The 16,934-nt window shown below is 35.6% G+C and overlaps 1 protein-coding gene and 1 pseudogene across 1 annotated transcript; both read right to left on the bottom strand.

Moving 5' to 3' along the window:
- Positions 1 to 5,436: 5,436 nt before the first annotated feature.
- On the bottom strand, positions 5,437 to 8,190 carry LOC146916723 (uncharacterized). The gene has a single exon (XM_085721717.1). It carries the CDS (start codon positions 8,188 to 8,190, stop codon positions 5,437 to 5,439), a length of 2,754 nt encoding a protein of 917 aa, XP_085577843.1.
- A 373-nt stretch (positions 8,191 to 8,563) lies between these two features.
- LOC146916722 (uncharacterized) lies at positions 8,564 to 11,348 on the bottom strand (annotated as a pseudogene).
- Positions 11,349 to 16,934: the final 5,586 nt, after the last annotated feature.

The raw sequence follows: 16,934 nt of genomic DNA, 5'->3' as shown, positions 1-16,934 counted from the left end.
AGGGATTTAACCAGATAGAAGGTTTGGACTACTTTGATACATATTCACCAGTTGCTAAGATGACAACTGTTAGGCTTGTCATTGCTTTGGCCTCCATACATAACTGGTTCATTCATCAGTTAGATGTGAATAATGCCTTTCTTCATGGTGAATTGCAAGAAGATGTGTACATGCAATTACCACCAGGCATCACAGTCTCTAAACCTAATCAGGTTTGCAAGTTGGTTAAATCTCTCTATGGATTGAAACAGGCTTCAAGGTAATGGTATGAGAAGCTGACATCTTTGTTATTGGATCAAGGATACAAACATGCCAACTCAGATCATTCTTTATTTACCAAATCAACTGCCACTACATTCATTGTACTCTTGGTGTATGTAGATGATATCATACTAGCAGGCAACTCTTTATCTGAGTTTAGTATCATCAAATCCATCCTTCATGCCTCTTTCAGAATTAAGGATTTGGGCCAGCTCAAGTATTTTTTGGGTTTGGAAGTTGCTCATTCTAAAGAGGGTATATCTCTTTGTCAAAGGAAGTATTGTTTGGATCTTTTGTCTGATTCAGGTCTCACTCACTCAAAACCTGTATCAACTCCCTCTGATCCTTCCATCAAGCTATACAATGATTCTAGTCCAGCTTATAATGACATTTCTGCTTATAGAAGGTTGATTGGCAGATTGTTATATCTTAACACAACCAGACCTGATATTACATTTGTTACACAACAATTAAGTCAGTTTCTTACCAAGCCTACTCAGATTCATCACAATGCTGCCATGAGAGTGCTCAAGTATCTCAAATCCTCTCCAGGCAGAGGCTTATTTTTCCCTAGAAATTCAACTCTTCAATTGTTTGGATTTTCTGATGCTGACTGGGCTGGTTGTTTGGACTCCAGAAGATCTATCTCTGGTCAATGTTTCTTCCTTGGCAAATCTTTGATCTCTTGGCGCACTAAGAAGCAACTCACTGTCTCCAGGTCCTCTTCAGAGGCTGAATATAGGGCCCTTGCAGCTGCTACTTGTGAGCTTCAGTGGCTTCTTTATCTGCTTCAGGATTTGAAGCTTCAAACTGTCAAGCTGCCTGTACTGTATTGTGACAATCAAAGCGCTTTACATATCGCAGCTAACCCTGTCTTCCATGAGCGCACTAAACACTTAGAGATTGATTGCCATCTTGTGCGTGACAAACTCCAGGCTGGTGTAATGAAGCTTCTTCCCATCTCTTCCAAAGCCCAGATAGCTGATTTCTTTACTAAAGCTCTTCTTCCTCTACCTTTCAGCACTTTCTTATCCAAGTTGAACATGGTTGACATTTACCATCCTTCAACTAGGGGGATAACACACAATGAAGAGAAACATGACAATAAGGAGTGTTTGGATAGATAACTTGCGCAGCAAGTTACTATGCCCTAGCTAGCTTTCCTTCAGTTTTAGTTAGTTAGAAGAGTATTATTACTCTATGATGCAGCTCATTGTAATATTGTGCACCTCTTAATAACTATATATAGGTGTGCTTTGTATTCATTCATCAATAATGAGAATATTCTTTGTTCATTTCTTCTCTTCATAATAGCCCAAGCCTAATTCCCACTGGAAAATCTACCCAATCTTCCAGATAGATTGTGGTTGTCAATAGAATGATAACCATGCTTTTTTAGAATAATGAAGATATATTTTTAGATGAACATGAAGCATTGTCACATTTAACAGAATCACTTCAAATAGACAAATACACTATGAATTTACCATTATTTTACTTGGATGTAGTTATTTTCAGCACATTACAGTGACATGTTCTCATTATTAATACTATAAGAACATATAGAATAATGGTTCAATTGTGGATTCAAAACAAGATGTATGAGAGGAAATTGAACATCAAATTGTGTGTTTGCTGCTAATCACACTGAATTAAATGATGGATATAAAACTCTTGAAACCATGAAGATAACCACCTATGTCAATGCTAGAACAACTCTAGAAGACATCAAATTATGTCATTTCTTTTCGCTATGGTGCAGTGATGAACTTTCTTTGATCCGATATCAATTAGCAGGACTGCAGAAATTATCGAACTATAAAACCAGTAAAATACCTAAACTTAAAATGATCTTGACTAAAAATGTGGGGGGAGCCAAATAATTGTAACTTATATATACAAGTTGTTTCATAAAAAGAAAAGAAATTGGTACGTGTTGCAGTGGTTCTCAAGGCATAAAACCACCTCAAGATCAGTGGTTCGAGTCCTGCCAAGTAATCAGTGGTTCGAGTCCTGCCAAGTACAGTGGTTCGAGTCCTGCCAAGTAATCAGTGGTTCGAGTCCTGCTAAGTAATTTTTTCAGTGGTTCGAGTGGTTCGAGTCCTGCCAAGTAATTTTTTGTGAATAAAATAAAAATGCATTGTAAATATGGAAGAAAAAGGAGACAAATGGAATCGAACCCATGATCTCTCAACCAATTCTCCTTCAGTTTCCACTGCGACACTAGTGAAATACCATATAATTTGTGACTAATATAGTATATATACAAAACCTGGGGGGAGCCATGGCTCCCATGGGCTCTTGAGAAGATCCGCCACTGATCGTATACCAGCTGGAATTGATAGTTGAAAGTGGTTTTCAGTCATTTGTGAAGTGGATAAAATAGTCACAAGGAAGGGGGGGTTTGAATTGTGACCCTTTAAAAATTATCCTGCAACTTAAAAAATGATTCTCAAGTGGAAACTTGGAATAGTTAAGTTAATAGCAGACTTCAGAACGTTCTGATGTCTGAGTACAAAAACAGTTTAAAGCAGACTTCAGAATGTTCTGGTGTCTGAGTGCAAAAACAGTTTAACAAAGTAAATGTGTTTGTGTGTGTTTGTGTTTGCAGTAAGTAAAGAGTATAGGGAAGAGAGAATCAACACACAGAAGTTTATGTGGTTCACCCAATGTGGGTTAGTCCACTCCTCACAATCTTGTGAGAGTTTCCACTATGATGCTTGAGATAACCTCTCAAATCCTGCACCTTACAATTTTGTTCACCTGAACAATTACATCAACTGTATTCTCTAAGCCTCAGCAGGCTTGCACCTTTTTGCTAAGTTACCCACTTAGACTTTTGCACCTTTTGCTCAAACTAACACTTTAGTACCCCTAAAGCTAGATGAGACTTTCTTTTCTTCTTGCTAAGTTACCCACTTAGGCTTTTACATCTTCAGCTCAAACTAACACTTTAGTACCCCTAAAGCTAGATGAGAGTTTACAAGATGTTTGGAGTTTGAATGTTTGAGAAACAAACAGAAGAGGGAGAAGAAGAAGTTATCTTTACAAGAGATAACAAAGAGAATTGATTTACACTACAAAGAAGGTATAAAGACCCTTCAGTGATGATCAATTCAGAGAAGAAAGGAGGGAGAACTTATCTGTAACAAGATAAGGAAGAATTGGTTTACACTACAAAGAAGGTAGAAGGAGCCTTCAGTGATGACCAATTCGAATGCTAAAGCTTCAAACATATTTGAGATGTTTTCTTGTATGCTTTGCATTGGTGCAAGTTTTGCTGAGCCTTAGATCTGTATTTATAGAGTCTTTGGGCTCAAATAGCCGTTGTAGGGTGTCCAATGGTGTTATGCCACGTGTCCTGGGCCCCACAAGCTTTTACTTGAAAATCTGGGTGAACATTCTGACCATCAGAATGTTGTTGCGTTCCCAGGATGAACATCAGAATGTTGTTGTGTTCTTCATCAGAATGTTGGAAATTCATGATGTTCTTCATCTGGGTTCATCATGGATGAGTGTTGGATGAATTTCTGGGCTTGCCCAGCACGTGATGTGAGATTTGTTTGAGTTTTATCCTCCAAAAAGTAGCTTCTCCATATGCTTCAAAAGTTGCTGGAAAAGTAGGATAAAGTGAACCAAATCTGTCTTGGACTTTGTGCAGGAAAGAGAGGATAGCGGTCTGCAGCTTCAGGCCCATGCTTCTAGGAGATTTGCTTGATTTTGTTCAGAGTACAAGTTATCTCTGATGCAAGATCTCCTTTTGTTACCTTTTTCTTCTTTTTACCAACTACACTGTTCATGGCTGGAAGCATGTGCAGAAGTGAACATTCTGATCATCAGAATGTTTCATTTGTGCTTACTTTAGGATGATTTGTAAGACTACTTTTGATGTAATCAATCCTAATAGTAGAGACACGACTGAAGTGCAGTGAATGCAACATCTAGGATGATATTCTCATTGGAATAATCCTAGTACTTTAATGTTCATAGTCTTGGATGAACATTAAAGATCCTTTTGACATAACTCTTTGTTCATGCCTTTATTGTTGATAGATCCATGCAGATGTACCTTTCTGGACCTCTAATTCATGTCAAGTGTGCTTGCATGTTCTTCACGTTCTTGATGAATCTGGGTTTGCTTATGAACAACCTTCTGGACTATCATCAGAACGTTCTGATCAACTTTCTGATCAACATTCTGAACTAACTTTCTGAACTTCAGAGTTAGTTCATGAATTCAAATGTACTTTGATTTCTTGTATCTTGGTATGATTTAAACTTTGTTTGTGTCTTGGTTAATCACTCAAGAATGCACAAATATCAAGAACTATCAAAGTCCATTAATCTTTTAATCATCATAGATGCCTTTATTGCTTGATCCATGCAGAAGTACTTCTCTTGACATTTATTTATGTCACATGTGCCTTGCATGACCTTGATCTATGTTCTTGAGATTTTGGGCTTGTATAGAAGCAACCTTCTGATCTCTTGTGCGAACATTCTGATCTCTGAGCAACATTCTGATCTAACTTTCTGATCTCAGTGTTAGATCTTGAAATCAAATGTCCTTTGATTACTTGATTCTTGGTATGATTTAAGCCTTGTTCCTGTCTTAGTAAAACACTCAAGAGCACAAGTTAAATACCAAGGAAATAATCAAAGTCCATTAATTCTTTAATCATATTGGTTTATTATCTTTAAAATTAATTAAGGATTTTGCCTCAACAATCTCCCCCTTTTTGAAGATGATAAACCTATGATTTAGGATTAAGGATTTTGATTATATATATGAAGAATAACAGAGCTTGAAAATTTATTTTAATGCTCCCCCTCATTTTTATAATCCATTATGCAAAGTTTTTAAGAACTTTAAAAAGCTCCCCCTCAATTTCATAATATATTTCATAAAATAAACATATGCAGGATTGAACCAAAATCAATATTCATTCATTGATATAAAGCATGAAGTACATTACATGATATATATGGTTCAAAACAAAAAATAAATTCATAGCATGTGATCAAGCAAAAAATGAAGTTTAAAAAACTTCAATAACTATTGATCACTAGACCTACTTAGGGCCTAAAACTAAGAAAAACTTAAGACCTTAAATCCTAAAGCTTCTCCCCCTTTAGTCATCTGCAAAAAGGATAGGGAGGATAACACAGACAGATTCAGGGAGTAGAATCCCCAGAATCAGAGGATGGTTCTTCATCAAAGATGGATTGGTCAGCAAAGGTTGGTCCAGGAATGGCCAAACCAGGAGCATGGACTTTGACAGTCCAATCAGCCAAAGCACAGACAATTTTGTGAGTCTTGGTAGAGACTCTGAGTGCCCTAGAGGCTAGTTTCTCAGCCCTTGAAGGTTTAGAGGGAGGAGCAGTTGGAGCAGCACCAGAAGCTTCAGCCTTCTCTTTGTTGGCAGTCACAAAGGTATTGAGGGATTCAAAAAGAGCAGCAATGTTAGGAAGCTTGCTTGTAGTGGTGGTTTTCATTGGTGGTGGCGGTGGAGTGTATGAGGGGATGGTGTTTGGAGTGGGAAGATCAGAGACCAAGAAGTTGCTTGCACCAGCAACAGACCCCATAGTTGAAAAAGAGAGGTTAACATTCTGAGCTGTCTGAGCCATACGTTGAACTTCTTCAGATGGTAAAGATCCAGAGGCCAAAGGCATTGGATCTGCTGACATAGCAGGCTCATTTGAAGCATTTTGATCAATGTGTTGATCAGCAAAGAGTTGATTCAGCTCAGCACCTTGAGCATTCTGATCAACTGTTTGTGTTTCTTCAGCAGTTGGAGCAATTTCCACAAAGGGACAATTTTCATCAACTTGAATGGGTTCAGCAACTTGCACATTCTGAACTCCAGGTTCAGCAGCAGAAACTTCAACCTTCTGAGCTGCAGAAACTTCAACATTCTGAGCTGCAGAGACTTCAACATTCTGAGCTTCAGGAATTACAACTTCCTGAGCCAGAGTTGATTCCTGACCATCTTGAAATACTTCATTGTTGAAGTCAGTATTGACATCTTCAATGTTAAGGTCAAACCCAGTTGAGAACTCCATTTGTGCAACTTGAGCATCTCCCTCAATTGACATGTTTGAAGCTAATATCTCAGCCACTTCCTGAGTATCTTCATCTACATTCTGAGTTTCCTTCTCAGTATTTTCTTCAACTCTTTGTTCTAGATCAACAGAGTTTCCATCAGCAGTTTGAGGTATACCATTATAAGCCTCAATAGCTTGCTTAACATTCTCAGCTTCCCTTTGCAGAGATGCATCATTATCCTTCTGAGCATCATCTTCAGTTAGTGACTCCTCAAGCAAAGTTTTGAACTGAGAGCTTCCTTCTTCAACAGTCTCCCTTGCAAGCTTGGAGACTTCAGAGAACATTTCCAATTCTGGTGGAGAGGAAGGTCTGGTTTCTTCATTCTTAGGAGATTCATCTCTGATTTCCTCTACCTTTCTCTTCTTTCTAATTTTCTGAACATTCTTATTAGAAGTCCTCTTAGCAGACCCAGAAGTTCCAGAAGTTGTGAAGGATGGCATGTTAGAGGTGGTGATGCGAAGTTGACCTAAAGTCTTTGATGTGAACTTCATGAAGTCAAGCTTACGTTTTTCTCCCTCAAGAGGTACTTTTGCTTTCTGAAAGATGGGGGTTAGGTGCATTCCATAGGGTAACCCAGCAACTGTTTGTTTGTAGGCCAAACAAGAATCAATCATATGTTGAATGATGATGAAGCAAAGGTTCAGCTTGGTTTTGTTCATGAGGTGGTAGATGATGCATAGGTCCATATCAGAGACAACATCAAAAGATCCACATTTGGGTACTAGGGTATGTCTAACCATGTTGTGAAGGATTTTTGGGACATCCTCTAGATTTGTGGAGTTAAAGGTGTGATTTTCTTTGGTGTACTTGACTATGAGTTGATTACGGTTAACTCTAACATCATTGTACCATGAACAAGAAAACAGCTTATTACCTTCATTTGGGATTTTCAAGGCTTCAGAGAGAAAGTCTTGAGTTACAGTGATCTGAATACCCTTGACAGATGAGATGAGAAAGTTCTCATTTTCATTCTTCTTCATCTTCACAGTCAAGTTGGTGTAGAACTCTCTAACCAGATATTCATATGTGTGTTCTTGCAAAGATACAAAGTTTGTCCATCCTTGTGGATCAGTGAACTCCTTCAGATTCCACCCCTTTGTTTCCAAACTCCCAAACTCAAAGTATTTTGTTCTGCTCATTGGTCTGAGAGCAATCTTCTCTGCTCTTTGAGCCCTTATAACTGCAGCAACCTTGGCAAAATCCTTTCCTTTGCCATGCTTTTTAGAAGAAGCTTCATCTTCATCAGCCTCTACATCTTCTTCATCTACTTTTGCAGCATTTTCACCATCATGCTGAGATGAAGGTTTTTCCTCTGAAGGAGAAGCAACTTTCTTTTCCTTCTTATAGGTTTTTCTTGCAGCCTTAACCATTTCAATGAGAGTTTGTTCAGAGTCCTCTTCTACTTTCTCTTCATCTTCCTCTTCAGGGATTTCCGTTTCTTCTTCAGGATCTTCTTCAATTTCCTCTTCAGAATCTTCTACCTTTTCATCATCACTTGAATCTGTCTTCTTCTCTTCATCAGAGACTAGATTCACATGAGAGACCTTTGGTTCCTTTGAGGATTTCTTCATCCTAGTTGATCGTCTGGTAGGAATGGGTCTAGGTTTGGTGATGGGTTTCTTAGAGGATTTTGATTGGGAAGATTTTGGAGCGTCAAAAGCAGGGTAAATGACGTCAGGAAGGATTGTGTGAACAGGGTTTTCATTTAAAGGTTGTTGATCAGAGGATTGACCAGTAGCGGCATTTGGTGGTGGTGATTGAGAATGTTCCACTTGACTTGTTTCATCATCAGAGAACTTTGAAGTGGTTTTGGTTCTGGCCATGTTTCTTCGAAAAAATGAAGAACAGAGTGATTTGAATTTTTGAGGAGAAAGAAGTTTGGATTTGAAGTAGATGTGAAATAATCAGAGTTGTTACTGATTATATAGACCAAACGTGCAGAGTGAAAAGAAAGAAGGAAAGAGAAAGTAGCAGTTACATTGGGAAGGAGGAAAATTTGGAACGGACAGGAGAGAGAAAAGAAAGTAGCCGTTTTGAAAAGTGAAACGGGATTGGTTGATTTGATAGTTAAGGTTTTACATGGTGGTTAATCCTTAAATGTAACTTCTTATAACCAAGCATCAAATGCTTAAGATTATAGAAATATTTCTGGAGAAAATCAACGCAAAATCTCACGCATGAGATTTCTGACCCAGATTTCAGGTTTTGAACATTCTGACCTTCATGAACATTCTGACCTGATGAACATTCTGAACTCAAGAACATTCTGAGCTCTGGAACATTCTGATGAATGTCTAGATTGAGATAGATCTATCTGATTTGCATCAGATGACATCAAGGGGTTTAGTCTAAGGCCCTTAGTGATCTGTAATCAATCTTTATTGGGATTTTTCATGATTAACAATTTTTCTTTAAGAAAATTGAATCTATCCTCAACAAGGGATTTTGTGAAAAAGTCAGCTAGTTGATTTTCAGTATCAACAAAGCTTAATGCAATATTCATTTCCTGATCATGGTCTCTAATGAAATGATGCTTTATTTCAATATGTTTAGACCTAGAATGCTGAATAGGATTCTTAGAAAGATTAATTGCACTTGCATTATCACAAAAAAAATAGGAGTACTTGTGTACCTTAGTGAGTAATTTTCCAACTGATTTCTTACCCACAAAATTTGAGAGCAACAACTAGCTGCAGATACACACTCAGCTTCAGTTGTGGAGAATGCAATGGTATCAAGACCATTCAATTAATGCTTGTCCCAAGAATTGACATAAGCCACTTGTACTCTTCTTCTCAACTTTGTCTTCAGCATAATTAGCATATTCTACAAGATCAAAACAAGAACCTTTTCTATACCAAAGGCCAAGATCAGTAGTACCTACTAGATTTCAAAAAATCCTTTTAACTGGAGTTAAATGAGATTCTTTTGCACATGTTTGAAATCCAACACATATTGATGTTTGCAAATTTATCTTTGTCTTCAATTTTGGCAATTAAAGTAAGATAATTAAACAAACTTTTATGCTCAAAGCAAGGCCAATATAAGTTTAAGAACAAAATATGCAAACCTTAGAGCAATATTTGAAGATTATAACAGGATCATACACAGCATCAACATGAAGATCAAGTATATAAAAAATCTTCTAATGGGAATTTCAAACATAAGATTCTTTCGGGATTATGTCTGAAGAATGGTATTTTCATAAACCATATCAAAAACAAGTGAGTATCTTCTTGTTTCAGATTATTCTGAAGTTTGACAAATTTAGACATTTTTTATGTTTCAAATTAATGAACAATCATGATTTAACATTAATGATCAAACATAAATCTCCCTATCAACAATGATGATTTAGTTTGCAACTCATGTTAATAATTCAGATAGAAATGTATCAAAATCATTTATTTCAAATGTGAAAAGATAAGTATTCACAAATTGATGTAACACATTTAAAGCATAAGACATCATGTAATGATTTTAAACATCAATTATGACTTGTGCAGTTGTAAATGAGTATCATACCATCATGAAAGGAGTGTGAACAAAGTATGAAACAATTATTGCATTTAAGTTTAAACATTTGATATAAGCATATATTAAACATGCATTCAATCATCATATATTTATTATAGTGCAAATAAATGTGTACCTTATAGGATGATGTTCCTTACTTTGAGATTCAATGAAGAGAGCATGCTTCTCTTTCTTTGAAATACTTTCTCATTTGGATGGAGAACTCCAAGCATCAATAAGGATGTCCTTCTGAAGCAGTTTAATCATCAGTAGCCTTCTCTTCTTCTTAGTTTTTCCAACTTTCTGATCTGACTGTCTTTTAACATATCCAGATGTTTCAGACATATGATCAATAGATGAAATGCTTTGTTCATGAAGAATGTTTCCTTGAACATTCTAAACTTGAGTTGAAGGAATTGTTCCATCATTTTCCATTTGAGAATCTTGAAAGACACTTGTATTGAAGTCTGAACCGAGTTCCTCCACATTCAGATCAGAACCAGCTTGATTTCCAGCTAGCTCATCCTCATCAGATTCTAGAACAATTTCTTGTTCATCAAACTGGAGTTCACACATGATGTTTGTAACATCACTTCAGATTTTGAAATTGTTTCAGCAGTAGAAGATTTAAAGGATCCTTTTCCAGTAAAGACTTCCAGCTTTGTTAGCTTTCTGAGGTATTTTTCAGAAGCTTCTTCAATTTCATTTAACCTTCTGAAGTTGTTATGCAGGAACTTCATCAACTTTCTGAGTTCCATTTTTTAGTAGCTGCATTAACTTTTCTGAATTCATGTTTCAGTAGTTACATCAGCTTCCCAAACCTCATTGGTTGCAATCTCAATGTTTGAGGTATTGCTTCAACTTGCTGACTTCCATACTCAGCAACATCAACTTCCTTTTGAATTTGTTCAACATTCTGATCTTCATCAACTTTCTGAACAACTTCCTTAGCAATGTCTGCAACTTCTTGGAAGGTTTCTCCAGGGATGTCTTGATCCATTGTTGGAAAATCCTCATTGTTGTCAAATTCTTTATGTTAAAGATTTGATAATCTTTCTCATACACTTCACTTTTTCAGAGACATCTTAAAATGCTTGAATGTGAGTGTGAAATCCAATTCATATAGAATATGAGAAGTCTTCTTGTTCTTGCTTGAAAACAGAGGGATGAACTTTGAAGCTTTCAATTTTTTTGAATTGAGTAGCTTCATCATCAGGAGCATTTTCTTGAACATTCTGATCTGCAGACACCTGAACATTCTGATCTTCCATTTCAGATGTTTCTTGAACAGTCTGAACTGTTTTTCCCATCATCTTGAAACACATCAGTGTTGAGGTCTGAGTTTTAGATCATCTGTGTTGTGATCAAAACTAGTTGCAAATCCCATTTGCTTATCTTCTAGTGTTTGAACATTTTCTCCACATATAATCTTGGAAGCAAATATTCCTGCATCACAGATTGACAAAGCTTTTGGTACCCATATTACTTTGGGTCCTTGAAGGTTAGTGACTCTCTTTTGGAGAGATTCTTTCTTATGACCACATTCTGATTTAAGATAATCAGATTTGTTGTAATAAGAACATTATGTTTTACCAATCCCAACCTTTTGAGACCAATATTAATTTAGGATAAAATGTCTTTTTGAAATGGTTGAATTCTTTTTCAAAATGATCATTTTTATTTACCTTCTCACTTTTGTTAGTGATAGGTTATGAAACCTAAACCAGCCTTTTTTTTGAAAGGTCTTAACAGACTTTAAAAAGTTGAATATGTCATTTTCAAAATTTTACTTCCCTTTTAGAAATATCATTTTGTTTTAAAAATTCAGACTTTTCTAAATCTTACAAATTTTTGCATATTGAGAATCTTATGTTTCTCAAATATTTTAAAATGCATGAGTCACATTTTCTTTCTTTATACAAGAAAAGTTATTATTTTAAAAGTTCATACTTTTAAGATAAAATGCATGAGTCATATGAGATATTTTTAAACACTTTATATAAAAGATAAGGATTAGAATTTCTTACCTCTTCTCTTCTTGTGTTTGTCTTTACTCATGTGTTGACTTCTCCTTTTTCTTCAGAATCATCTCTGGTTGTCATCTTTGCATCTTCTTCTTCAAAGATCATTCAGATGTGACATGCACTTTGATTTGCAGGTTTTGACATCACTTCCTTCTGGATCTTTTCCTCATACACTGTTAAGTGCTCAACCCATAGAGGCGGGCTCTGATGCCAATTGAAGTGGATAAAATAGTCACAAGGAAGGGGGGGTTTGAATTGTGACCCTTTAAAAATTATCCTGCAACTTAAAAAATGATTCTCAAGTGGAAACTTGGAATAGTTAAGTTAATAGCAGACTTCAGAACGTTCTGATGTCTGAGTACAAAAACAGTTTAAAGCAGACTTCAGAATGTTCTGGTGTCTGAGTGCAAAAACAGTTTAACAAAGTAAATGTGTTTGTGTGTGTTTGTGTTTGCAGTAAGTAAAGAGTATAGGGAAGAGAGAATCAACACACAGAAGTTTATAGTGGTTCACCCAATGTGGGTTAGTCCACTCCTCACAATCTTGTGAGAGTTTCCACTATGATGCTTGAGATAACCTCTCAAATCCTGCACCTTACAATTTTGTTCACCTGAACAATTACATCAACTGTATTCTCTAAGCCTCAGCAGGCTTGCACCTTTTTGCTAAGTTACCCACTTAGACTTTTGCACCTTTTGCTCAAACTAACACTTTAGTACCCCTAAAGCTAGATGAGACTTTCTTTTCTTCTTGCTAAGTTACCCACTTAGGCTTTTACATCTTCAGCTCAAACTAACACTTTAGTACCCCTAAAGCTAGATGAGAGTTTACAAGATGTTTGGAGTTTGAATGTTTGAGAAACAAACAGAAGAGGGAGAAGAAGAAGTTATCTTTACAAGAGATAACAAAGAGAATTGATTTACACTACAAAGAAGGTATAAAGACCCTTCAGTGATGATCAATTCAGAGAAGAAAGGAGGGAGAACTTATCTGTAACAAGATAAGGAAGAATTGGTTTACACTACAAAGAAGGTAGAAGGAGCCTTCAGTGATGACCAATTCGAATGCTAAAGCTTCAAACATATTTGAGATGTTTTCTTGTATGCTTTGCATTGGTGCAAGTTTTGCTGAGCCTTAGATCTGTATTTATAGAGTCTTTGGGCTCAAATAGCCGTTGTAGGGTGTCCAATGGTGTTATGCCACGTGTCCTGGGCCCCACAAGCTTTTACTTGAAAATCTGGGTGAACATTCTGACCATCAGAATGTTGTTGCGTTCCCAGGATGAACATCAGAATGTTGCTGTGTTCTTCATCAGAATGTTGGAAATTCATGATGTTCTTCATCTGGGTTCATCATGGATGAGTGTTGGATGAATTTCTGGGCTTGCCCAGCACGTGATGTGAGATTTGTTTGAGTTTTATCCTCCAAAAAGTAGCTTCTCCATATGCTTCAAAAGTTGCTGGAAAAGTAGGATAAAGTGAACCAAATCTGTCTTGGACTTTGTGCAGGAAAGAGAGGATAGTGGTCTGCAACTTCAGGCCCATGCTTCTAGGAGATTTGCTTGATTTTGTTCAGAGTACAAGTTATCTCTCATGCAAGATCTCCTTTTGTTAACTTTTTCTTCTTTTTACCAACTACACTGTTCATGGCTGGAAGCATGTGCAGAAGTGAACATTCTGATCATCAGAATGTTTCATTTGTGCTTACTTTAGGATGATTTGTAAGACTACTTTTGATGTAATCAATCCTAATAGTAGAGACACGACTGAAGTGCAGTGAATGCAACATCTAGGATGATATTCTCATTGGAATAATCCTAGTACTTTAATGTTCATAGTCTTGGATGAACATTAAAGATCCTTTTGACATAACTCTTTGTTCATGCCTTTATTGTTGATAGATCCATGCAGATGTACCTTTCTGGACCTCTAATTCATGTCAAGTGTGCTTGCATGTTCTTCACGTTCTTGATGAATCTGGGTTTGCTTATGAACAACCTTCTGGACTATCATCAGAACGTTCTGATCAACTTTCTGATCAACATTCTGAACTAACTTTCTGAACTTCAGAGTTAGTTCATGAATTCAAATGTACTTTGATTTCTTGTATCTTGGTATGATTTAAACTTTGTTTGTGTCTTGGTTAATCACTCAAGAATGCACAAATACCAAGAACTATCAAAGTCCATTAATCTTTTAATCATCATAGATGCCTTTATTGCTTGATCCATGCAGAAGTACTTCTCTTGACATTTATTTATGTCACATGTGCCTTGCATGACCTTGATCTATGTTCTTGAGATTTTGGGCTTGTATAGAAGCAACCTTCTGATCTCTTGTGCGAACATTCTGATCTCTGAGCAACATTCTGATCTAACTTTCTGATCTCAGTGTTAGATCTTGAAATCAAATGTCCTTTGATTACTTGATTCTTGGTATGATTTAAGCCTTGTTCCTGTCTTAGTAAAACACTCAAGAGCACAAGTTAAATACCAAGGAAATAATCAAAGTCCATTAATTCTTTAATCATATTGGTTTATTATCTTTAAAATTAATTAGGGATTTTGCCTCAACAATTTGATGGCAATGAAGAGTGTTGGGATGGCAGCTCTAAAAAAATGGCTGTAGAAATTTAAAGGCAATTTAATTACACTTATTATTGCTGTAAGATTCTTTCCTGATTCTATTGTTTCTAGTGTGCATGTATACTGTGCAGGGGCGGATCTGGACTTTCAATACTAGTGGGGCACATTTTTTTTTTCAAATAATTAAATAATATTAAATTTAATAAGAAGTTATATTAAAAATAGTTGTAGCAACTAAAATTACAAAGAAAATAATCTACTTTCCATTTGTTGAAAATGAAATAAAATCATATCATTACTAATTGTTCTAATGCCAAGTTCGCAAAAATAATGCTATCATTTTAGCCATAAATTTTCTCTATTCACATATGCCTTTGTTATTGATTTTCAGATTTTTATAGATATCAAAATTTATGGTACCTTTCAATTGTTAGACTGAAAGTGTTTTACAGATCTTGAGCTCCCATCGTGTTTATCCTTTAAAGTGGTACTATCACTTTAGTCCCTATGTCAAGTCACACCATCCTAGTCAGCAAAAAAAGCGATTTTTGTACATATAATGGGCAAATTTAACGTCAGAGACTAAAGTGAGTGACAGAAGTTGAAGTCAGGGATTACTATGTATTTTTTTTGTTATTCAAGGACAATTATGACAGCAAAGTGGACATCAGGGGACCAAAATGGCGGTACCTCATTATTTATTTGTTTGAAAAAATTAGGCAGAGCAATGTGGTTTTGTTACTACCTCATTACTCCTGCCAACATGAAGAAGACATGATACATTATTAATGTTACTTTCAGCACATTACGGTGACTTGTTCTCAGCATAACTATAAAATGCAAATTGTGATAATAACAAATTCTAGGAGAAGACTCATATGTGTTATTTGTATTAGCGAACCGTCTTTGGCACAAATTATAGACACAAATCATTATTGACTTAAGACACGTAGTCACATCAATATTATGTTTCGAACATATGTTAAATAATTTGACATTGATTTGCAAACATGTCTCATTAAAAGATTACCCAATAACATATTAAGAAAAATGGTTGACATTAATATTCTTTATATTAGTAGAAAATATTATAAGACTCTTTTCAAGAAAAAATTAGAATTTTATGAAGTTTAAGATTGTTATTTTTCTTTGAGGGTGGGGTGGATTGAATGAGAATGGAAGAATTAATAGAAACCCTAATGTGAATGAGAATAATCAAGGGTTCTCTCGATCTTTAATCACATGTGATAGTATTTTTCATTTCAATAGGTAATATGTTGGGTTGAAAGTACAATTTAATCTTAAATAAAATAATAAAAAATTTGGGAGACAAAACAAGACTTGAAGAATTTAGAACAAGTTTTAAGCAATTCCACTCATTCCAAAAACCTCAAGAGATGTTCAATTTATTGAGACACTTTGAAGTATATAAGCACTGTCATAGCATTTCTTTCAGTTGAGGTGGGACTATTTTTAGCGCTCCTTTTCTTGCTTCTTTAAGTTTCAATTTAAGTAGAGTCTTGCTAATTTCAATAGATAATATGTTGGGGTGAAAGTACAATTTAACCTTAAATAAAATAATAAAAAAAACTTGAAGAATTTAGAACGAGTTTTAAACAATTCCACTCATTCCAAAAACATCAAGCCATTTTCAATTTATGGGGACACTTTGAAGTATATAAGCATTGTAATAGCATTTCTTTCAGTCGAGGTGGGACTATTTTTAATGCCCCTTTTCTTGCTTCTTTAAGTTTCAGTCCAGATGAAACATAAAAAAAATTTCAGCCAAAAACTAATAATCTTACTATAAGCAAGCATTTATCTATCGGACCCTGCTCCTTTAAAGTGAGTAACTCACTTTACATTATAAAATAAGTAATATCAACCATTAACCAACGAATTAGATATAAATATCGTTAGTACACAAAAAATCATTAGTGAGGTGATATATGTGGCTACATATATATGTAGTTATTTTAGCACATTAAAGTGATATGTTATCATTATAACTATAACATGCAAGTGGATGATAAGAACAAATTCATCCACTAGTTGACATCAATTCCAGGGTGCTCGATGCTTTGCTTAGCTTAGCTAAGACTGAACAGTGACTTTTCAATTCATCTTCTCTAATTAACCATACCACAAAAATTGTAAAGGAAAATGAACAATTGACTATATATGACAACATAAAAAAAATTTAGCTGTTGAAAGGAAGATGCTATTTCTAGCGCTATGACAACATAAAAAAAATTTAGCTGTTGAAAGGAAGATGCTATTTCTAGCGCAGGAATGAAACGTGAACCTCTTCACGACACAGGTGGCGTGGTTTAATTGAATGATTTTTATTGACTTATATGTACATTCTTCAATATTCCCGTGTATATTCCTCTGAAACACGTTTTCATGGCAAAATAAAATCGTAGATGCTAATTAGTAATAC

The sequence above is a fragment of the Medicago sativa genome, chromosome 6, assembly GCF_051527215.1.
Source record: "Medicago sativa cultivar Bolivia chromosome 6, Bolivia_mono, whole genome shotgun sequence".
NCBI classification, from domain to species: domain Eukaryota; kingdom Viridiplantae; phylum Streptophyta; class Magnoliopsida; order Fabales; family Fabaceae; genus Medicago; species Medicago sativa.
Note: the sequence above shows the minus strand (reverse complement) of the source record. Positions and strands in the feature narration are given on the sequence as shown.